Genomic DNA, 21,806 nt, shown 5'->3' with positions numbered 1-21,806 from the left:
ACAGCCGTAGCGGCAGCCAGGCGCCCTGGGCTGGACGCCCTGCCATTTTTCATACCAGCAGGCAGGAGCCTGCCCAGGACAGAGGAAGTGACTAAACTGACAGGAGTGAGTTTGGATCCAATGATAAAGTCAATAAAATGAGGATTGCACGAAGGGGGGATTCAATTAAAAGGAAAAAGAAAAAGGCAGAGAAGTGACAAGTTGTGCCAGGACGACATTGTGCATGACAGATCTGGTCTTCTGGGTCAGTGGCTGGGGGCGGCGGGGGGGGAGTCCCTGACACCCTGGCTGGGCTTTTACTCCCAGGTGTGAAGCTTTGGCAAGGAATGTGTGCAGTCGAATCCCGTTTCTAGATCGAAATGCCAGTCTTGGATTGGCCCCGTTCAGTTGGCTGAGCTTGAAGATGCTACAAGGCAGCCAAAGGGGCCGAGGGGGGGATCAGGTCCTGCTTGGTCTCCTTTTTTTCAGAAAAACAAACAGAGTGCAAACCAAAGCCGGAAATAACGTGCACACTACTGGTAAAGAAAAAAATAAATTTGATGTGAAGCTAGAATGCCATGGATAGAACTGCAACCTGAAAATCTGTATCAATATATAGGGGGGGGGGAATTAAGGTTGTTCCCATTGACAAAATACACATACCATCTATCTACTGAATAGAGTTGCTGTTTTGAAACCCATATAAAACGTGACAATCAAAATAATATATAACAGCCTGAGTAAACCAGCTTTTTGCAAAACTTAATCAACAAAAATGATGAATGGCTGTATATAGCATCATGGAAAAACAAAAAACCAAGAAACAATAACAAATTCTGTAAACAAACTGTCATATCCTAAAACAATATTTTCAATGTGTACGGATTAACAAAAGTAAACCCTTGAGTTGCAGAAAACAAGCCCTTTAGACCAAAACCTATAGCAATTCCAGTCCTCAGATGCACAGTAGCATACTAGTAACAGTTCCAGAAACCAGTTGCAAGTTGTGCTGAAAACCATTCATATACTGGAACATATAGGAACATAGGAACACAGGAAACTGCCGTATACTGAGTCAGACCCTTGGTCTATCTAGCTCAGTATTGTCTTCACACAGACTGGCAATGGCTTCTCCAAGGTTGCAGGCAGGAATCTCTCTCAGCCCTATCAAGTACTACCACTTAATGCGGCTAAGCCATGGCTCCCAGAGGACCAGCAAGAGTGCCCTAAAATCACCTGCAAACAGAAAGCTAGTGAGCTAGGCAAAACATTCAGGGAAACCCACTCACATTTCTTAAAAGAGTGTGTGGTAGCCAAAAGAGTGTGGCAGGGAGTAAGCAAGCTGTTAGAGTGGCCTGATTTGGAAAAACAGACTTGGGAAGAACTAACCTCTGGTTTGAGCGATAGAACCTCCTTTCGAGGTCCCAGAAAGAAACCTTCAAGGAAACAGGACAGAACTGGTGCCCTCATACTAGGGAATTGGAACGTTCCCCTTCTCGTAATCAGGTTAGGAAACCTGTATGTCATTTATGCAATGCTCCTGCATAGGAATAGGGAGGGAAGACGCGACCAAGAGGTTCACGCAGATGAGACAGTTAATCTCTTCTGGAAAAGTTTGTATGGTTATGTGCAAAAAGACAAGAGTATCTCTTCTAAACAGCAATGGGACAAATTGTGGAAATGGATGTCGGACGTAACCCCCCCCCATTACCTGATGTGCCTGGAAATTCCCCACCCCCCGAGTTACAGTACTACCTGCATATACCTCATAACTTTGTGGGTTTCCAAATCCTTGTGTGTAAATCTTTGTAGATATATCATGTACAAACAACCACTTTGTATATAATTGTGCTTTGGCAATGTACTGTATGCTTTGGTAGTTTGTTGGTTCAATAAAAAAATCTTGTCCTAGTAAAAAATAAATAAATCTTGTCCTTTCTTGGAGAAGCCAGGGAGGGAACTTGAAACCTTCTGCTCTCTTACAGTGCTCACACATCAAGTCTCCCATTCATATGCAACCCTGCTTAGCTATGGGGACAAGTCAATGCTTGCTACCACAAGACCAGCTCTCCTCTCCTCTGTCTGGGAGCCGCAGACAAGATCCTAATAGGCTGACCCGGGATTTTGCTAAGCCCATTTCAGAAACCTTCCTTCTTCCGAGGAATCCAGTGTCCAGAATGAGCCCAATAAACTGGAGCTTTATGCATGCAAATCTTCATGGAGGCAGCATTCCCTCCAGTATTCAGCATGCTTTACTCCAAAGAACCATAGGAGGGAACGCTGCTAGGGAGGGAACGATTTGTTTGTACAGAGCTAGTTTGTTGGGCTCATTCAGAAGGAATAATCAGGATTCCGGAGAGCTAAAGTTGCAGGTAGGAATCTCTCTCAACTCTATCTTGGAGATGAGGGAACTTGAAACCTTCTGCTCTTCCCAGAGTGGCGGCTCCATCATCCCCGGAGGGGAAGGTCTTCCAGTGCTGCTCACACTTCGAGTCTCCCATTCATATGCAACCAGGGCAGACCCTGCTTAGCTAAGGGGACAGGTCATGCTTGCTACCACAAGACCAGCTTTCCTCTGCCGGGAAGAGAGCTGGTCTGGTGGTAGCAAGCATGAATGGTCCCCTGTGCTAAGCAGGGTCCACCCAGGTTCGCATCTGAATGGGAGACTAGAAGTGTGAGCACTGGAAGGTATGCCCCTCAGGGGGTGATGGGGCCGCTCTGGGAAGAGGAGCACCTGCCTGCTCGCCTGCAGAACGTCCCAGGTTCCCTCCGTGGCAGCATCTCCAAGAGAGGGCGGGGAGAGAGAGACTCCAGCCTTGGAGAAGCTGCTGCCAGTCTGGGTAGACAACCATAAGCTGGATGGACCAAGAGTCTGACTGGGTCGGCGGAGGAGGCAGCGCAGCTCCCATCCTGGGCTCCCGTGGGGACGACGGAGGGAAAGAGAAAAGCAAGCCCAGAGGCTAGTGATGATGGGCTGCCTGCAGGGGCCGGGCCAGGTGCGCCGCGGCGGGCGGGCGGGGCGGGCGGGCGAGCAGCCCCATTCCCGGTGCGCACCAGCAGTGGTGCTGCGGTGGGGCAGGCGGGAGGCGCTGGCTGCAGAGAAGGAAGGAACCGGGCCGGCGACCCCTCTGCGGCTGCGGCTGCGGCGGCTGTCCTTGGCGAAGGGCGAGCCCGCGTGGGGGTGCCTTGCAGAGGCGGGGGGGGCGCCCCGCGAAAGAGGGAGGAGGGTCTCTCTCGCTCTGCCGGCCTCCCGGCTCCGCCCCGGCCAGCCCTTTGGGGCCGGGCTGCTGCTGCTGCTGCTTGCAGGGGGCGGAGACGGCGAGCCGGGCGAGCCGCGGGAGGCGGAGGAGGAGAGGCCGGGAGACCCCCGCCCGAGGGCTGGCCGCGGCGGCCCCTCCACACCCCCCCCCCCACCTGCCAGGTAAAAGGATCCACTGCCGCCGCCGCCGCCCGTGCGAGGGGCCTCCCCTCCTCGCGGGGGGGGCGCCTCTCCCATTCCCTCCCCTCCCCCGTCCCGGGGAGCACAGAGTGCCTCTCTGTCGCCCTCCAACCCCTCCCCAGCAAAAGCACTGGGGTGCATGTGCAGAGCTCCCTGGGTCTCCTCCAGGCTCTCTGCCAGGTGTCAGGGTGGCCCGCTGCCGGCCAGAGTCAGGCCCCAGGCCCAGGGCGGTGAAGATACTGGCTGGCAGCAGCCGCAGCATGCGTAGGCTGGTTGGGGGTGCAGGAGGCTTCCTTTGCCAGCCTGGGGTGGGACCTTGGCATATGGGCTTGTGGCACGTGTCTGCAAAGGCCATGCCCCAAGGAGCATCCCCACTACAAAGTGCCTTTTGAGAGGCGAGGGTTGAGGAGTGCCTCTGTTCATGCACAGAGTGCCTCTCTCTTGCATCTTTGGAAGGCCAGCTTGCCGCCTCTGCAGACCCTCCCCCCCAAGTTGTAGCCCACCCCACAAAGGCTTCCCACCCCCAGAGGCCCTTTTGAAAGGAAAAGACCCAGTGTGCCTCTGCTCATGCGCAGAGCGCTTGCTTTTCCTTTGTCTCTTCAGAAAGAGGGGCTCAGTGCTCCTGAGGGGTAGCCCTCAAAGGATGCCCTGCTGGTGCCAGGCCAGGAGGTCAACAGCTAGCCCGGCAGCACCCTCCTGGGTGCTGGGGTGGCACTGGGGGGGGGTCCTCCTGAGCCCACTGCCCTCTGCCAGGCTGCTTGTCAACTCTCCTGGCTGGGGCCCCCCTGGCATGGACGCAGGAGCCTTGTGCTGGGCCTGGACCAAGGGGCAGAGGCTTCTGACCAGGAGGGGGCCCCCCTGGTGCCGTCCTGTCCTGGCCAAACCCTGGCCTGGATGGAGGGGCAGGGGGCCACCAGGGCTTCCTTGGGGGTCCCCCCATCACCACCGCCTGTGCACAGAGTGTGTTGCGTTCCGGGCACCAGGATGCAGGCAGTGTGCGCGCACCATGCGCCTGCAGGGTGGGGCCTCCCTGATCCAACCTGTGCGGACAGCACAAACCGTGTGCACACACACACCTGAGAGGGGACATGGTTGCCCCCCCCCTTGGAGTCTGGCCCTGCTCGGCTGCAGCCTGACGCCTGGGCGCTGGGCAGGAGAAGTGCCTTGGCCTCCGTCAAGACGGGGAAAGCTGGCCGCTGGGGGAGCGGCTGCTGCTGCTGCTGCCCTTACTTGGTCCAAGCTGCTGCTTCCCAGCTCCTGCTTGGAGACAGCTCTGAGCAAGCCGGGAGACCCCGACTCCCCCTCAGGCCGATGCTGGCCTACAACTCCCCTCTGTGGGCCCCTCTGGCTGGGGGTGATGGGCGCTGTGGTCCAAGAGACAGCTGGCAGACCCAAGGTGTGCTCAGCCCCGCCCCCGCCGGGAGAGGCTTGTTCGGGCCCCGGCATGCCTGGGCAGCTCCAGGCTCTCCTGGGAAGGGAGAGGGAAGCCTCCTTTGCAGCACCTGGTGCAGCTGCCAACTGGGTGGAGTCTCTCCTTAAGGGGCCCGTCTCCTGACAGGGCTCTGGAGCTGGGAGTCCCAGGGAGAAAAGGGCACCTTGCCCATTAAGAACAGCACATCACCCCTGGAAAGCCGACGGTGACATTGCTGGACTGGAGGGGGGAGCCCGTGTCCTCCACCCCCCCCACTGGGGGCCTGACACCACTCGAGGCTGCTCTTGGGATCCCAGCCGTCTCATGAGCTGGGGGGTGGCAGGAGCCTTCAGCAGTTCCTCTCCTTGGGAAGGCAGGGAGAAGCTTCTCTGGGGGCTCCCTGCCTGCATCTCCACGGACTGGAGCGTCTCCTCTTCCCTCGGCCCCAGGAGAGGCTTTTGGGAGGAGCAGCTCTGGCTGCTGGTGGGAGCCAGGAAGCTGCCAGGGAGGCCACCCCTGCTGGGGTCGGGCAGTTCCGTGGCCTGCTGCCTCTGGCGCCCCCTTGGAAACCCAGCTGGCTCTCGGGGGATCCTTCCTTGCGGTCCCAGCTGGCTGCCTTTCCTCCCAGGGCGCCTCTCTCCTCGCAAGAGTGCCTCTGCGCGGCCCCCGAGGGAGCAGGGCTGGCTGGCTGGCAGCGTGGCTCTGAAGATGACCGACGTCCAAGTGGACAGTTCCCGTCTGCCTCCGGTTCAGGAAGGTAAGCCGTGGATCTGGCTGGGTGCCCAGCCTCCCTAGACCTGGCCTTGATTTGTTGGGGCGGGCTTGGGGTGGGGGGCGGGATGGGATTCAGATCCTCAAGGGGTGAAAGTCACAGGGGTTCTTTGTTCGGAGGAGGGCAAGGTGACGGAGATGTCCCCAGCATTGGATCCTCGGGGGGGGTCTCCTGCTCCTGGAGATGGATGTTCTGCTTTTAGACATTATGGCCGGCATGTGGGGTGGGGTGTGGCCTAAAATCCCCTGAGCAGGGGGGGTCGCCCAGCACTGACTCTCCTGGGTAATCAATCCCACAAGTTGGGGGCAGAAAGAGTGGGGTGAGTCTGCACTGCTGCTCTCATCCGGACTGCTGTGGGGGGGGGCACAGAACTCCCCAGGTGCTGGTAGATTGACTCAGTATGTTGTTATTGGTAGCCTTTCATAAAATCGGTTCAGTGCTGCCTTGCGCCTTTTGAGGCAATGCTCTTCTTCAGAGGCGTTCCCTCAAAACGTGTCAGGCCACACTGAACTAGTTTTACGGAAGGTGCCAATAAAAACATTCTGAGTAAATCTACCAGGATTTCCTGGGGAGTTCTGGCCCCTTTTTTTGGCCTTTGTTTTGGGCTGAACCCCCTGAGCTGCAGGAGATCTTCCTGCAACCCACAGATGTGGGCCAGCATCTCTCTGGCGCGTGGCTGAGCTGTGGGTCGCTCTGCAAGAGGCCCCACTGGCACAGGCCCGGCATCATCATCGCCTTCAGGTGTGCAAGCCTCCTCCGTGTTCCCTCCCTCCCTCCCTCGTCTGGTGTTACATAAATCTTGCCAGAGCCCAGGCAGATGGGGCGCTGCTTTCCACACCCTCTTGTTGCCAGCTGAGCGGCCGAGGAATGCTGCTGCTGCTGCTGCATGCCAGGGTGTGGAGGCGGGCGGGGCTTTGCCGGTGCCAAGATGTCTCCGGGGTCTCGCCAGTGTGTCCCACCCCTCAAACTCCTGCAGGGAGGGCCCTGCTGACTTGGGCGGGCTCCATGCCTGGTGTGGTGCCTGCCGAGGTTGCCAGGTTGTTGGAGGGGAGCAGCCGGGCTCTGGGGCACAGCAGCCAGCCCGGACCACCCCTGCCTCAGTCAAGCCCTCCTGGCTCTCACTGTGGTGTGCAAAGCCCTCGCCTGCCCCTGGGGAGGTCTCGCGTTGGGACTCAGAAGAGGGTCAGCCGGGAAGCCCAGAGGGGAGACCAGCCCAGGAGAGGAGAGCTGGTCTGGGGGCAGCAAGCAGGACTGGTCCCCTTTGCTAAGCAGGGTCTGCCCTGGTTGCATATGAATGGGAGACTTGATGTGGGAGCAGCACTGCAAGATATTCCCCGTAGGGGATGATGGAGCTGCTCTGGGAAGAGCAGAAGGAAGTTCCAAATTCCCTCCCTGGCAGCAGCATCTCCAAGAGAGGGCTGAGAGAGAGATTCCTGCCTGCAGCCTTGGAGAAGCCGCTGCCAGTTTGTGAAGACAATCCTGAGCTAGATGGACCAAGGGTCTGACTCGGTAGAAGGCAGCTCCCTATGTCCCTATCTTCCTATGACTCTCACCCCTGGCCACTGCTTTAGGCAAGGCCCTCTCCTCCACGCCTCCGGAGGTCCCCTGAGCCCAGCGCGGGTGGCATCCAGAGAGGGTCGCTGCAGTGCCCTCTCTGTGGGGCTGCCTACAGAGACCGTTCAAAAACTTCAGCAGGTTCAGGAAGCCTGTGGGCATTGCGGTCTCCACCAGGACGGCACCAATCCTGCAGCAACAGGTGACTTCCAGGCCAGATTCAGAGTGCTGGTTCTCTGACCTCCCAACATTTGTCGCACTTTGTTGTGGTTGTTTCTTTTCTTGTGAGCTGCCCCTGTGTTGCGTCTCACATTAATACATGTGGAAATAAGAATCCCACTGAATAAAGGTAACTATAAAGACATTTCAGGGGGAGTAATGCTCCTACTGAATGCAGCAATAATGCTGAGTGACTCTAAATGGGAATGAATCGCCCTGCTGAACTGGCTTCCGGGGCGCTTGTAGGGGGCTGCTCCAGAAGGTGCTCCAGAAACCCCAGGGGGTATAAGGCATGGTGTGGGGCGGCCCCATGGCCACCGAGAGCCCCGCTCCCTCCCCCTGCTGCTTCTGCTTTCCAGCCTTGCCTGGTCTCCCCAGCTGGGGGTGGAGAGCTGGGTGTTGCATGGGGAAGCCCCCTTGGCGGCAGCCGCGGGGTGTCCAGGGTGGGTGGGTGGGTGGGTGGGGTGGGCCGGTCGGTGGCTGCAAGCTGGAGGCTGGGCACGTTCGGACAGGAGGAGAAGGACCGGCGGGAGGGAAACTGCTGGGCGTGCGAGGGAGGGCCAGGCCCTGTGTGTGAGGGCGGGAGTGTGCGTGTGCCTCCACGGGGGCAAGGGGGAGGGCGGCGGGGGTCTTCCTTGTGAGCGGAGCCTGGTCGCTCCTGCTGCCTGCTCTTCCTCTCTGCAGTCCGCCGTGACTTTGCTGTCCTGGAAGACGGAGCGCTGGCCTGTTCCCTGCAGGAACAAGAGAGTAAGGATGGGTGTTGGGTCGGGTGGGCTTGCTTTGGGCTGGCCTGGGCCTCTTTCTCAGTGGCCCCGGCCTCTGCCCCGGAGAGCCAAGGAGGCACCAGGGAGGACGGCTGCCCTGGAAACCGCCTGCTTGCCCGGGGGGGGGGGGGCTGCCTGCCTGCCTGCCTGGGGGACTTGGCTCCTGTCCTTTTACGATCCTACTTTGGTTAATTAAATGGAGTCTAGCGCTTCTGTGACGCAAACCGGTGAGTTTTAACGAGGGGGGTCGGGCTGCCTGGAGGGACGTTCTCAAGGTTGCTTGTGGAGAGGGCGGGGTGGGGGCTTCTCCTGGCAGCTGCCTGCAGGGATCCATCCCGGCCCGCCCCCCCCCCCCCCGCCGTGGCCCCAGCCCAGAGGTGTCTCCTTGCGCATCTCAGCCAGGTTGGGCGGCCACGGCCAGCGCTCGTGAATCATCCCCTGACGTCAAGACTTCCCCTCTGCAGGGAGGGAGGGAGGGAGGGAAGACGTGCCCAAAGCCCAGAGGCTTCTCTGCCCCCCCCTGCGCCCCCCCCCACTGCCAGGGATGAGTGAGTGGCAGTGGAGGGTGGACAGGCAGGGTGGGAGGGAGGAGTCCAGGCGAGGCCCAGGGCTGCAGGGCTGCGTCCAGCCAGAGGGTCCCGGTGGGGTGCGGAAGGGGGGCCCGGCTGCTCCATCTTGTCCCCAGAGGAACCGCGGCAGCTGCCTCAGGATAAGACCCTGAGTCCCTCTGGCTCAGCCTTGTCTGCACAGACGGGCAGCAGCGACTTTCCCCAGGTTGCAGGCAGGACTCTCTCTGCCAGGGAGGGAACAACTTGGCCCCTGGATGCTCTTCCCAGACTGGCCCCATGACCCCCGGAGGGGACGATCTGGCCCTGCCGGCCCCTCCAGAGGGCACAAGGGCCCCAGAGGCAGCCCCATCCCTGGACTGGCAGGAGCCTCTCTGGGCTCCCTGCCGGCCAAGGGGTCGTGCAGAGCCCGCGGCTTCCTGAGTGGGGGGCCATTTTCCAGCCGTGGGGCTGGGAAGGGAGGCTCTCCCTCTCCCTCCCCCTGCCCTGAGCATCTTCCTCTGCTCTCTGGGCTTTCAGGTGGGGGCCCTTCCTGGAGGGGGCGGGGGGGGGTCCTGCAGGCCAGGCCGAGGCTCTGCCACGGAGCAACAGGCCGCCCCTCTCCTCCTGCCGGGGCGCCTGCTGCCTCCAAGCTTCCTTGACGGGTTGCCCCGGCCAGCCTGGGCACAAGCGTGATCCGGGTGGACGCCCTGCCTTGCTGGCTGCCCCCTCGAAGCGAGGCCGGCTCCATCTCCCCCTTGGTGCCCCCCCCGCCCCACTCCGCCTAGTCGGAAGCACCTCAGACAGGGAGGGCTGCCATCCAGTCCCTTTGGGGAAGGGGGCTGCTGCTTCTTGGCGCTGGGCGGGGGGCACAGCAGGAGCAGTGGGGCTGCAGGGGAGGTGGAGCCCTGAGATTTCCGTCCCTCTCGTCTCTCCACCAGTTGAACAGCATTATGCCTCCAACGTCCAGAAGAGCCGGCTGGTCCAGAAGGACATCCGGATCGCCAAAGAGCTTCAGGGCAGGGAGGAGGAGGAGGAAGGGAGCCAGCGGCACAGCGCTCAGCAGCAGCAGATGTAGGTTGCCTTGGGATCTCCCTGGGCAGCAGCCGGTGGAGGCTTCTGCTGCTTCTTGGGGGCTGCTGTTCCTCGTGGTGCACATGGACGAGGGGATCTGGGGTCACCCCAGTGCCGGCCAGGCCTGCCTCCCAGCCCCACAGACCTGCCAGCCCCTGGGGGCAGTGGGGAGCACAAGCTCGGAGGCCAGAGGGGGGGGGCCGCTCCTGGGGTCCGGCTGCTTCTGGTGGGCCCCTCCGGGGCTGCGGCTGGACACTCTGGAGAATCACCCTGCGGCAGGCCGTGGGGCAGGCGCCAGAGCTGGGGATCTGCCCTGCAGGGCTGGCTGGGTTGCCCCTCGGTCTGCCGCCCTCACAGCTCCCTCCCTCCCCAGTGAAGAGAGCGACTCCCACACGGCCCGCGCCGCCGTCCAGGAGGACATTCGGAGGAAAGCCGGAGCGAGTCGGCAGCGGGAGGAGCGAGACCAGGTACTTGGCAGGAGTGGGGCCGCCCTGCGCCTTCCTCCGAGGGGCAGGCCGGGCTGTCTCTTCCGTCGGGCTGCTGCTGGTGGCCCTACAAGAGTGGCCGGATGCCAGGATGCACCAGGGAATCGAGGGGGTCAGAGACATGGCCTGCAGGTGGGAAGGGAAGGGAAGGGGTGAGCCCGGCGTGCCTTCCCCTTCCTTGGCAAGGGGCAGCTTCCTAGCAGCTGACGGGCCTTCCTGGGGGGATGAATTCCACCCCTGTGCCGCCACCCCCCCCCCCGGTGTCCTGTCCCAGCCTCACCCCGAGAGCCAGCTGGGGCTCTGGACCGCTCAAGTGCGAGTTGAGCGAAAGGGGGTCCAGGGGGCCCCTCCAAGGGGTGTGGGAGCCGCGCCTCCCCTGCGGAGTGGGCACATTGCCGTGGGGCATCCCTGAAACCCAGAGAGAGCTGCCGGCCTGGCTGCTCCAAGCCCCTGCAGAACCGCTGCCCGCTCCCTGCAGTTCGTGGCTGGCCACAGTCCTGTGCCAAGGATGACGCTGGAATCCAGAGTGCGGCGGCCTGCAGGAGATCAGCCCGGAAGGAGAAGAGAGGCTGCTGAGCAGAGAGCTCAGAGGCAGGAAGTGGAGGCTGGGGGGGGGGGGCGCCCTGGGGAGGAGGAGGGGCTGCCAGCACGGAGAGCAAAGGCTCCGAATGTCTGGGCAGCCTCCTCCGTCAGGCAACGGGTGTCAGGCCGCCCGCAAGGCTGCTTGAGGCTCCGGTTCTTAGCAAGGCTCAGGGCTGGGAGAGCCCGGCTCCTATGATATTGGGCGTCCCGCGTCTCTGTGGGGCTTCCTATTCCTTCCGGGCGCCGACTAGATGGGAGCTGTCTAGGGGGATGGAATGTGTTGCATTCATTTCACAAGGACTCCTGTGCATGCTAGGGAAGTTTTTCATGCTCGGCTTTTCGTTCTCATTTCCTCCAGAATGGATGGGGGGGGCGTTCATATATCGGCCAAACTTACCCCGAAGTCCCTGAGAGCTTTCGGGGAGCACTTCACACACAATTCGGGTTTTTCACTGCACATTAAGAGTGTGGCCCGGTTTATATCTGGGGTTAAGAAAATCCACTTTTTGCGTCAGTTTGTGGGGGCAACTTCAAACTCGCAGGAAAGCCAGCTGTCTGGGAAAGCTCCAGGGCGTTTTCCGGATGACGAGATTTGCAACGGTTAAAGTGTTGCATAGTGCAGCGGAATTAGGCAGCAGTTTGAAAGCATGAATGCAGCGGCTTTGATGCATTTTTCTATGCAACATGGCAGGGTTTGGGCTGTTCATATTGCCCACCACTGCAGCGGATATTCCAGGCAGGTGTCCATATTCCACCTGGATCGCAATCACTGCCCCCTCCTCCTCTACCATTTCCAGCCAATAGGGTTGCGGAGAGTGTGGAGACGCAACCAACTCTTTTTTAAAAAAATAACAAAAAAACCCATTTCTTGGTGCTTTTGTGCAAGCAGAAGTACCATGGGCCACGAGACCCATGGGATCAAAAGCCAAGGATGAAAGTGGAAATCGAGCAGAAATACATTAGCTATATTTGTAAAAAGAAAAATCGGCTTGACATATCAGATTCCAGGGACAATAGGGTCATGGAAGGAGTGGGGAACTGCTGACACAACAAACTCTTTTTTTTAAAAAAAAAACCCAAAACATTTCTCAGTGCTTTTGTGCAAAGGTGTGGTCTTGAAAGTAACAGGCATAAACAATCATTGAAAGCAGTCTTAACACAAATTTAAACACCAAGGAAGCAGATGTTGGGCACAGTAAGCTTCAGTGTATCAAAATACATCTGCATTGTCAAATATTTATCATTAGTTTTCAGGTGGCTAAGAATTGAAACAAGCTTACAAACATAATTTACAATTACTTTCAGTTGTGCAAAAATATTTATTGTGTGGCTTTACATATCAACAGCTCCTTGATCTGCCGAATGAGCAAGCAAATCCACAGCATGAATGTGTCCACACACACAAAAAAAAGTCTTAATGAAAAACATGAGCAATCAAAATCAAAAGCCAAAAGAAAATGAGAAACAAGTTGCATCAGTGTGGATTGCACTCTTGCACAAGAACTTACACGGAAAATAAGAATAATAACTATTAATAATAATAGCAACTACTACTACTACTACATGAGTGGCAACATTATTTCAGGAATGAGCGGAAAGGGGCAGTAAAAATTGGCAAATCCAAGTGAACTGCCCAGCCCACACCGCGTCAAACACGGGGCAAGCCTCTGTACAATGGAAAAACACAGCACTTCCCTGCAACAGTTTTACAACGTTGTTGTTGTTGTTGTTGTTGTTGTTGTTGTTGTTGTTGTTATTATTATTATTATTATTTAGTCGATTTCTATACCGCCCTTCCAAAAATGGCTCAGGGCGGTTTACAAAGAGAAATAAAACAAACAAGATGGCTCCCTGTCCCCAAAGGGCTCACATTCTATAGGGTCCAAACGCACATTCTATAAGGCCCAATGTTATAGGGCCCAAACACACCAATAAAACCCGAATCAAGGCATCGGAAATATTGGCGGCGCCCTGGTGACCGCACAGCGACCGTGATGTCACAACATGAGAAATGCAGAGGGGTGCTTAATGGACACCTTGCAAAATCTGCAGCGTGTAATCTGGAAAATGCCCTGGAAGTTCTTGGCTAACCATTACTAGCCCCCAGTGGTGAGCTGTGCTGGTCGTCTTTTGCTCCCTGGAGCTTTTCCAAGTGGCAGCTGAACTTCACTACACTTAGGGGTGTGTGTTGGGGGGAGAGGGGAGTTCATACGAGGGAATCATTCACTGCGACGTCAAGACGGCCAACGGACGGTGCTGCTCATACAGCCAACGGCATTATTCAGCTTTGCTGCTGACGATTCACAGTTATGTGCGTCCTTAAAAAGTAGCACTTTGGTGCAGTGCTCAGAACGGCTTAACTTGTGGAACTTCCTGCCATAGTAAAGCTGCCCGTCTGGGAAAGCTCCTGGTGTCTCTTCTTTCGTGGCATGATGAGGGTTGTCCAGCTCAGAAACCTGTTTTCACAAGGGTGGTTTGCTGTCTGCCCAAAGCTCTTCGTTTGGAATTCTTGATTCCTAGAGCCCAAGAGAGGAACGGGGTCCTTCCTCTGCCTCTTAGCTGTTCAGAATTCAAAAGGGATCTTCACGCAACTTTAAAGTGGTGGTGATGACAGAGCCAGCGTGGTATAGTGGTTAGAGTGCTGGACTAGGACCGTGGAGAGCTGAGTTCAAATCCCCATTCAGACTTGCTGGGTGACTCTGGGCCAGCCACTTCTCTCTCAGCCTAGCCTACTTCACAGGGTTGTTGTGCAAGAGAAGCTCAAGTATGTAGTGCATCGCTCTGGGCTCCTTGGAGGAAGAGCGGGATATAAATGTAAGAATAATAATAAAATAATAATAATAATAATACACTTGCAGATTCTGCAGGTCTATGGAGCAGTTGTTGCCTGAAGACTCCTCGCGTTAGAAAGATGTTTCACAATGTTAGATTGGGAGCCCTTTGGGGACAGGGAGCCATCTTATTTCTATTTATTATTTTTCTGTGTAAAGTGCTTTGGAAACTTTTGTTGAAAAGCGGAATATAAATAGTTGTTGTTTCCCTCCAGCCGGCTCTGCTTTTTCTCCCCTGCCCAGGAAATAGCCCAGCGGCTGCAGGACCTGGAGGAGGAGGCGGCCGGCCGCCAGCAGAAGCGGAGACTCCTCGGGAGCCCAGGCCGGGCCAGAGGTAGCTGCCTTCTGGAGGCCAGGGTGGTGCTGGGCGCCCTGCTGCTTCCCCTGCCTCCCTGCCACAGGCTGGCCAGACCACGTGGGCCCTGGAGGGGAGGGGGCAAGGCCGCTCTGGGCTGGCTTGGCACTGCCCCATGACTGGGAAATGAGCCAATGGGACGTGTTGCCAAACCAGATGAGGACAGCTTTGCAGGATCAGACCCTGCCTCGCCCCCAGTCCACCTAGCCCAGCATTCTGTTCCCTGGAAAACCCACAGGCTGGGCGGGGGGCAGAGGAGGGGGGCATTCCTTGCACCTGGCCTCCATAGACAGGTGGCCGGCAGTATGCTGCCCATGTGTGTAGATGCTCCATTTAGCGCTTGTGGCTGACAGCCGCTGGTGGTCGCCCCCCCTGCCCCCCCATGAATTGGCCTTGCCCTCTTAAAAAGCACCCTGACCTGGAAGGCCCCTTTCTGGCCGACTGCAACATCCTTCCAAGGCCATACAAGGGTGGCCAGCGTGGCTAGCCCCGTGGTGCAGGCTGGAGGCTGAGAGTGGGGGGGGTTGCTAGCCCAAGGTCACCAGGTGAGCAAGAGCTGAACCCGGAGCTCTCAGCCACTGCGCCGTCTCACCAAGGGCGGCTGGAGTGTTTGGCCGTCTGAGGCAGCGGCTTCCGCAGTCTGTCCCTGGAGCCCTTTCCCCATTGACCCGTCAGCCCCAAGACCCCTCGGGATCTGGGGGGTGCACAGTCGGTTCAGGACCCTGGAGCAGCTCAGCTCCAGCCCTGCTCCTCCGGGACCCGAGTGTGTGGCCCCAGGTGGCCCCAGCGCTGCCCGCAATGTGGCTGGCTGCAAGCAGAGCAGGGCTTGCTGGGCACCAAGGGCCAGGAGGGCCCCTCCCTGGCTGCAGTTTGGACTGGCACGCAGAGGACCTCTCAGGACCTCGCCAGCAATTTCCTTTGGAGCCTCTTTTCAGAGGCCAGGGCAGGGCGGGAAGAGGGCTGACTTGACTCAGCGGAGGCAGGGAGCTGGGAGGCAGCAGCTGGACCCAGAGCATCCACCTGGCGGCGGCAGCAGCAGCAACAACCACTGGTGCTGTGCTGGGGTTGGATGGGACCAGTAGCTCTCCCCCTGCTGAAGACAAGAGAATCGCCACTTTAAGAAAAGGGGCCCCTCAGGGGGAGTCCAGCTGTGCCTTGGCTGTGCTTGAGGGCCCTGCCGGGTCTGACCCACAGCTGGAGGTGCCCAGCCCAGCGCCAGCCCTGCCATCTGCACAGGGCTGCCTCCTCCTCGGGCAGCGGACCCTCTCCCCCCGCCTCGCCCCCTCACGCCCGCTGTGCTCCCCCCCCCTTTTCCTTTGGTGTGTTTGGTCCAGAGGATGGTCTTGTGCCTCTGAACTGGGCCATGGCAGGTCTGGCGCTCCGGAGCCGGGAGCTGCTGCTCCGGCAGGATGAAGAGCTGGCCCGGAGGCTGCAGCGGGAGGAGGAGCGGCAGACGCGGCTGGTGAGTGCCCCACCAGGGGGTGCCCCACACCTGCCCCGCCCCTTAGGTGGCCAGCAGCAGCCAGGGCAGAGGAGGGCCGGCCGCTCTTCCTGGGAGGGACCACTAGGCCTCTTGGCCAGTCGGAGGCGCAACTTTACTTTACCGAGGAGTTTGTGGGGAGGCAGCCCTCGACCCTGTGGGGTGGCCAAGATCCCCCTTGGGAGCAGCGGCTACTGTACAGTCAGACCCAGCCTTCAGAAAGGCTGACCACGGTTGGAAACTGGATGCTGGGCTTTGATCCAGCAGAGCTCTCCTTACGCGGTTGATTGATTACCTGCCTTTAATTGATTCACCGTTTAATTCAATATAATTCTTACATATCAATGCATTTGGATCTTGCCCAGACCACAATGCTGGTGCCTTTAGAAAGAAGATGTTGCACAGTCCTACTTGATGGAATAAACAGCCCCCTCCGGCCTTGTCTTTCGCATTCCCTCAGATGGCCCCAGGCCACCCCCCATGAGTGGCAGGGCCCCTGCTGTGGACTCAGGAGGCTCCAGGCTCCGTCCTGGGCTGGGATCAGCCCTCGCCAGAGACTGAGAAAACTTCTGCCTTCTGAGAAGCTTCACACCTGGATCCGTCTTTGCCTGGTGCATATTTTACCAGAATGGACACCATTGCAGAGAATAAGCCAGCGTCTCCTTGCCTGGCTGAGGAATAAACTACGGGGGGGGGGGTTTGCAGCTGTCGTCTCTGCAGAGAGAGAGAGAGAGAGAGAGAGAGAGAGAGCATGGGGTGGGGGGGCAGGGAGAGAGCTCCTTTCTCCAAAGGGTTCCGCCCCCCCACCAAGTCGTTTCCTGTTTGCTCCCCCCCCCCATGCAGAGAGCCAGGAAGACCCGGCAGTGTGACGATGACTACAGAGTTGCCCAGGTGGCCCAGGATGAGGTCAGGTGCCAGCGGCTTCCCCCCCTCCTCTCCTTGGCCTCCAGCAGGGCTCCCCATGGCTGAGCTCTGGGTGTGGCTGCAGGGCCTGCTGACGGGGCGGGGGGGGGGCAAGCAGCCAGCCATATGATCCTGGGTCCTGGCATTCTGGGAGAGGGAGGGAGGGAGGGAGGGAAGGGTCTCTCTGTCCCCCCTGGATCCTGCCTGCCTGCCTCCTCGGCCGAAAAGGCTGGCTTCGGGGGCTTGCAGAGATTCTAGCAGCCGGGGCACTTCCCTGCCTTGGGGTGTGGCAGACGCAGCCCAGTCTGGAGCCCCCCTGGCTGCTCTGGGGGCAGGAGTGGGGCGGGGGCCCTCCTGCCCATCCCAGCTTTCCGGCCGGGAGAGGAGTGGGCAGGCAGCCTCTCTCACCCTCCTCCTCCTCCTCCATCACGCAGGAGATTGCTCGGTACATGCAAGAGCAGGAGCTGGAAGCCCAGCAGAGGACTCTGGGCCCAGGCGTCAGGGGGGCGGCCCACAGCCTCTCAGCGCAGGAGGTCCCGGCAGGAATGGAGGCATCGCCGCCTTCCCAGAAGGGCGAAGAAGAAGCCGCCGTATGTATTTGCAGCCCAGGGGGAGCTCCCTTGTCCCCTCGGGAGTCTGGGCTCAGGGAGCAGAGGCGGAGAGGCTGGCGGCAGCTGGGCTCGGGGAGGGGAGGAGCCAGCAGCCAGGGTGCCAGGCAAAGGGCGCTGGGGGCCTTTAGTCCAGCCCAGAACAGCCCCCTCCTTCCCCCGGAGGAGTTGGACTACAACGCCCATCACCTCTGACTATTGGCCGATGTGGCTGAGGATGATGAGAGTTCTAGCTCTACAACTTCTGGGCCCCCCAGGGCTAGCGCCTTCTCCCGGGGGGGTGGGCGGGGGGGTCTGCTCTGCTCTCTGGGGCTGGGGGCGGGGGGGGGTCCTTGGACGGCCCTCCGCTTCTCCCTGCCTTTTCCAGCAGCACTGAACTGGCCCGTGGAGAAAGTGCCCATTCATCCAGGATCGGGAAAGGGCCCGGCAGCTGCCTCCCCCTCCCCCCCCCGGGCGCTTCCCAGATTCCACCCTAGAGCAGCAGTCAAAGGCTTTGGCTTGGCAGGGTCGTATTGAAGACGACCCCCAGAATCTCAAACACCTTCAGTGGGAAAATACAGCTACTTTTCTGCAACGGACTTGCAACATTGTAGCGCTAGATCGCAAAGATAAAATCCGAAGGAAGGCCTCGGAAATGTGGACGGCCCTTTGCTGTCACAGCCCAGGAAGTACGGAAGCGCACTGTGGTCGGGGTCAATCGTGGAAGCCCCCAGCCGGCAGGTCCGGCTCCCCTTTCTCCTCTCTCAGGGCGTCTTGTTGCTCTCTTGCCAGAAGGCGGCCCCTCCGGGCTTTGAAGCTGCCCCCCATATCCGGTCCCTGGGGAGAAGGTCGGCGGTGCCAGCAAGAGGAGGCCAGGCAGACCCCAGGTCAGTGCTCAGGCGGACGGGGAGGGATCCAGGGTGCTTTTTCTTTCAAGCCACCTTTGGGAACCCACTGACTGCCCTGGTGGCCAAGGAGCAGATTGGGAAAGCTGGCCTTGAAGATGCTTGGCGTGAGCAGCCCCGGGGTGGTCTCCTCGGAGTCTCGGTTCTCTCTTAGACTGCAGCTTTGCCGGAACATTGCTGAGGATCTGGACCCCACCTTTAAGGCCAAGAGGACGGAGGCGCCTGTGGACGGGACGGCTGCCCACAGCTCTCAAGGTACGAGCCTTCAGTCCTGGGCACACTTTCCGGAGAGGAGAGGAGCCTTCCCTCTGCGGGTTCGTCTCCTCTCAGGATCCTTCCGCTCCACCCCCTCCCCTTTGAAAAGAGAGAGGCAGGGGGCAGCAGGGCTTTGGTGAGCCCCCCAAGATAGGCACGGGCACCTCCCTGTCGCTTGGAGGGCTGGTGGGTATTTCTTGTACACACCCACCCAAGCACCCCTGGCTCACCCAGTCCTGTGCTGCTCTCTGGCTGTGCAAGAAGAGAACTTACTGGCTTCGACTACGGTTGCTCCTGTTTATAGACTCCTGTTCAGTACAAAAAAGGCAGTTTACACAGCAAAAGGAGGAGAAGGTGCTTCCCTGCCCTCCAAGGGCTCACAATCTAAAAGGCAACTCAAAGGTAGACCCCAGCCACAGCCACTGGAGGGATGCTGCGCTGGGGCTGGAGAGGGCGAGTTGCTCTCTCCCTGCTGAAAAGAGAGCGAGTCTCCGCCTTGAAAGGGTAGTTCTGATCCTGAGGAAGCATTGAAATCAAAGCAGCGAGCGAGTCATTGCTTGCTTCAGCCGGCCAGGGCGTCATGCCAGAGCGCCCACCTGCAGCCCCCTCTGCTGGCCGTTTCTGGCACGTCGGCAGCCCCTGGGAACAGTTCCAAAGCTCTTCCAGTTCTGAAGCGCAGGGATCCGTGCAGCTGATCCTGACTCACTCAGGACAGCCAGGGGTAGACTGAGAAGGGTGTGTGCAATACGGCTTGTTCCAAACGGGGAGCACGTTATGGGCACCGGAGAGGTCACACACACAGTGTTCTGCTTTCTTGAAACCTGGGATGTTCCTGTTACAACTGCAAGTCAGTTTGTCCCAACTGTCTGAGAGTTCCCAAGCATTTCTGTGGTGAGCGCTCTGCAGCGGGCAGGAGCGGGTGGGGAAAGCCCACTAGGAAACGGCCCAGACCAGCCGTGCCAAGCGGCCCCCTTGAAAGGCAGCTTCTCCTGTTCTGCAGCCGCCTTTTGCACAATGTGCCTTCAGACCCTGCCCCCACCCGCTAACTGGGCCAAGAAGGTCCGGGTCTGGCTTCTGCTGCTCAGCGGAGAGCAACTGTGCCCCCCTCGGCAGCCCCTCCTGCTGGGGTCTCCCTTGCACAACTTTATTTTGAGATTGGGAGCCCCTTGGGGTCAGAGAACCATCTTTCCACTCCTTCTGCCGTGCCGTGGAAATGGCCCTGAGACCTTTGTTGTTGTTGTTGTTGAAATGCAGGCTAGAACTATTGAATAATAGTAGTCTAAACTGGCAAAAAGGCTACTTTCATCTCAAACATGGAAGGAACGTGCAGGGCTCCTGCCCCTCCCTCGTGAAAGTGGACCGTGTGCTCCTAAAGGGCTGGAGAGAGCCAGCAGGGCGCAGTGGTGGGGAGAGTGCTGGGCCAGGACCAAGGAGGCCCCAGTTCGAATCCCCGCTCTGCCATGACACGTGCTGGGGGCCTCTGGCTCAGTCGCTTATCCCGCTGCTTCACTGAACTCCTAGGGCTGCGGTGAGGATAAGCATTGCCCGACGCGCCACTCTGGGCTCCTTGGAGGAAGCCTGGGATAGGCAGGCCACCATCAAGGAAAGAGGGAGCGATGACGTTCCCACAGGAGGCGGCCACGGACGTGGGCACAAGCCGTTCCGCAGCGCATGCACAGACCGTGTCCGTGTGCCTACACATGCACGGCAAAGGTGGTGCTTTGGTGGGGGGGGCACATCTGGCGGGATTGGGGGAGGGGGAGCAATGAGCAGTAGGGTGCCCCCTTTCCCCGCCCGACCCCCACTGAGCCCCTGGCGGACGGGCTGAGAGAGGCTGGCAGCCCAGAGGTTCCTGCCCTGGGGTTTTCCGCTCCCCCCCACACGCTGCCTGCCTGCCCGTGCTGCTCCTTCACCTTCCCCCCTTGTGTGTGGTCCTCGCAGCAGCGGCAGCGGCAGCAGCATCACCCCGCCAACGGTGGGTGGCCGTGAGTGTCCAGGGACCGTGCCTGGGCACTGAATGGCGGCCGACGTGGAGACGGCCCCCCTGGCCTGGGCCTGGCCTCCAGGGCCTTCCAGGCACCCAGGGGTCCCAATGGCCACCAGTCAGGGGGGAGGAGGAGGAGGATTCACCTGCAGGAGGCAGGGGCTGCAGTTTGGGAGCCCCCCAGAAAGAGAAGGTGGTGGCCTTTGGGGCCGGGGACTGGGGGGCAGGGGAGCGGGCAGCCAAGAGCCCCTCTGCCTCTGGCCTTGGCACGGTCCCAGCAGCAGGAAGCTTCCCTTCCCTTCCCTCCTCCTCTGCCCTCCTCCCTTTAGCCGCCAGCCCAGGGCGTCTGGTCCCAGTGGACGGCTTCTTCGATTACCTGGATGAGGCCGTGGAAGCCGCCTTCGTGTCCCCGACCAAACGACAGCCGGAAAAGACGGGCCGCCCGAAATCCCGGGAGAAGAAAGAAGGCTGCAAGCAGCAGTGAGTGCCGGGCCACCCGGCCGCCCCCTCGGCCCCCAGAGCGCTGGCCTCCAGCCCCACCAGGGGGCGGACGGAACGGGACAAGGTCTGCTGTGCTGCAGTCCGCTTCTGGGTCTGGGTTCGAATGACCCGTCGCCAGTGCCTCGGATCAGACCTCTGGTGTGGTGGATGCAAAAGGCGGCCACTGCCACTCGGGTTTCGCGGCGCGCCACTCGCCTCCTCCACGGACCAATGCAGGAATCCCAGACAGTGGTGGTTTCCCTTCTGGATCAACATGCTTCAGCTAGAGACCCGTTTTGCTGCTGCTGGGGAGGCAGCATTGTTGGGCATTGCCTGCCTGGTGACGGGAGGCAAGAGCCCAACTACTCGGGCAGGCGTGGGGAGCTCAAGGCCCGTGAAGGAGTCCTGAGCCCTTTCCAGAGACGGGGGGGGGGGAGGATGCAGAATCAGCAGCCTGCCCATCTGTTGCCAGGAACACTGAGGGAGCAAAGCTGGGAAGGAGATCACGGGGGCCGGATGGAGAGCAGCAGCCAGGGGTGTCTCGACTCGGGCCATCTTCGGCCGCTTGGCTCTCCAGTGCTGAGCCATCTGCTTTGGGCACTTCAGGAGATCCGGTGCTTCTGGGACCCTCCTGCAGGCGGCATTGCACCCCCAGCCCTATTGAGAGCTGCCTGGACGGTGGCCGAGGGTGGCTTCCCCTGGGTGTCGCCGTGCAAGCGGGACGGAGAGAAAGGCCTGAAGTCTGAAGCTTCCATTTATTTCAAAAATAAGCATCTACTTCTGTGCCCCATAAGAGCAGGTCAGGCGTGTGGCTGAGCTGCTCCAGAAACACTCCCCCCCCCCAATAATAAAACAACTATAAGTTATAGTTGTATAGGCTGTAAAAAAGAACCCGACAGAACTCGGCCAGAAACAAACCTCGGAGGCCCAACTGGGAGGGCCCAATCCAGATGGCCACTGCTCAGCCCCAGGAGCATTTCTTGGTTTCTCTTGAACAAGCACAAGAGGAGAAGGCTCCTGCCCCGAGGAGCTTACAGTCGAAGGTGTGCAACACAGAGGAGGTAGAGGGGAGACAAAGGCGGGGATGCAGAAGGGGGGGGGGGCAAACATTCATTACAGGAAGCCGTGCCCAGCGCTGCTGGAATATGCTTTGTGTTTTGATTTTGCAAGAGATGGCAGCTGCATTCAGATCGGGCGGGCGG

The 21,806-nt window shown here is 59.3% G+C and overlaps 1 protein-coding gene across 4 annotated transcripts; it reads left to right on the top strand.

Moving 5' to 3' along the window:
- The first annotated feature begins 2,742 nt into the window (after nucleotides 1-2,742).
- LOC128338737 (coiled-coil domain-containing protein 50-like) lies at nucleotides 2,743-21,472 on the top strand. Of its 4 annotated transcripts, XM_053281580.1 has the most exons (12): nucleotides 2,743-2,975; nucleotides 5,458-5,586; nucleotides 8,059-8,121; nucleotides 9,625-9,757; nucleotides 10,131-10,224; nucleotides 13,899-13,989; nucleotides 15,345-15,472; nucleotides 16,334-16,396; nucleotides 16,828-16,983; nucleotides 17,773-17,867; nucleotides 18,040-18,140; nucleotides 20,454-21,472. In XM_053281580.1, the coding sequence occupies exons 2-12, from the start codon at nucleotides 5,538-5,540 to the stop codon at nucleotides 20,606-20,608; spliced, it is 1,128 nt and encodes a 375-aa protein (XP_053137555.1). In that variant the 5' UTR covers nucleotides 2,743-2,975; nucleotides 5,458-5,537; the 3' UTR covers nucleotides 20,609-21,472. The 4 variants fall into 4 exon arrangements, with proteins under 4 accessions (XP_053137555.1, XP_053137552.1, XP_053137551.1 ...); XM_053281577.1 differs by lacking the exon at nucleotides 2,743-2,975 and having other exon boundaries at nucleotides 5,056-5,586; nucleotides 17,776-17,867; XM_053281576.1 differs by lacking the exon at nucleotides 2,743-2,975 and having other exon boundaries at nucleotides 5,056-5,586.
- Nucleotides 21,473-21,806: the final 334 nt, after the last annotated feature.

Source organism: Hemicordylus capensis, chromosome 16, assembly GCF_027244095.1.
Source record: "Hemicordylus capensis ecotype Gifberg chromosome 16, rHemCap1.1.pri, whole genome shotgun sequence".
Classification (NCBI taxonomy): domain Eukaryota; kingdom Metazoa; phylum Chordata; class Lepidosauria; order Squamata; family Cordylidae; genus Hemicordylus; species Hemicordylus capensis.
This window is presented reverse-complemented; position numbering and strand designations above follow the sequence as displayed.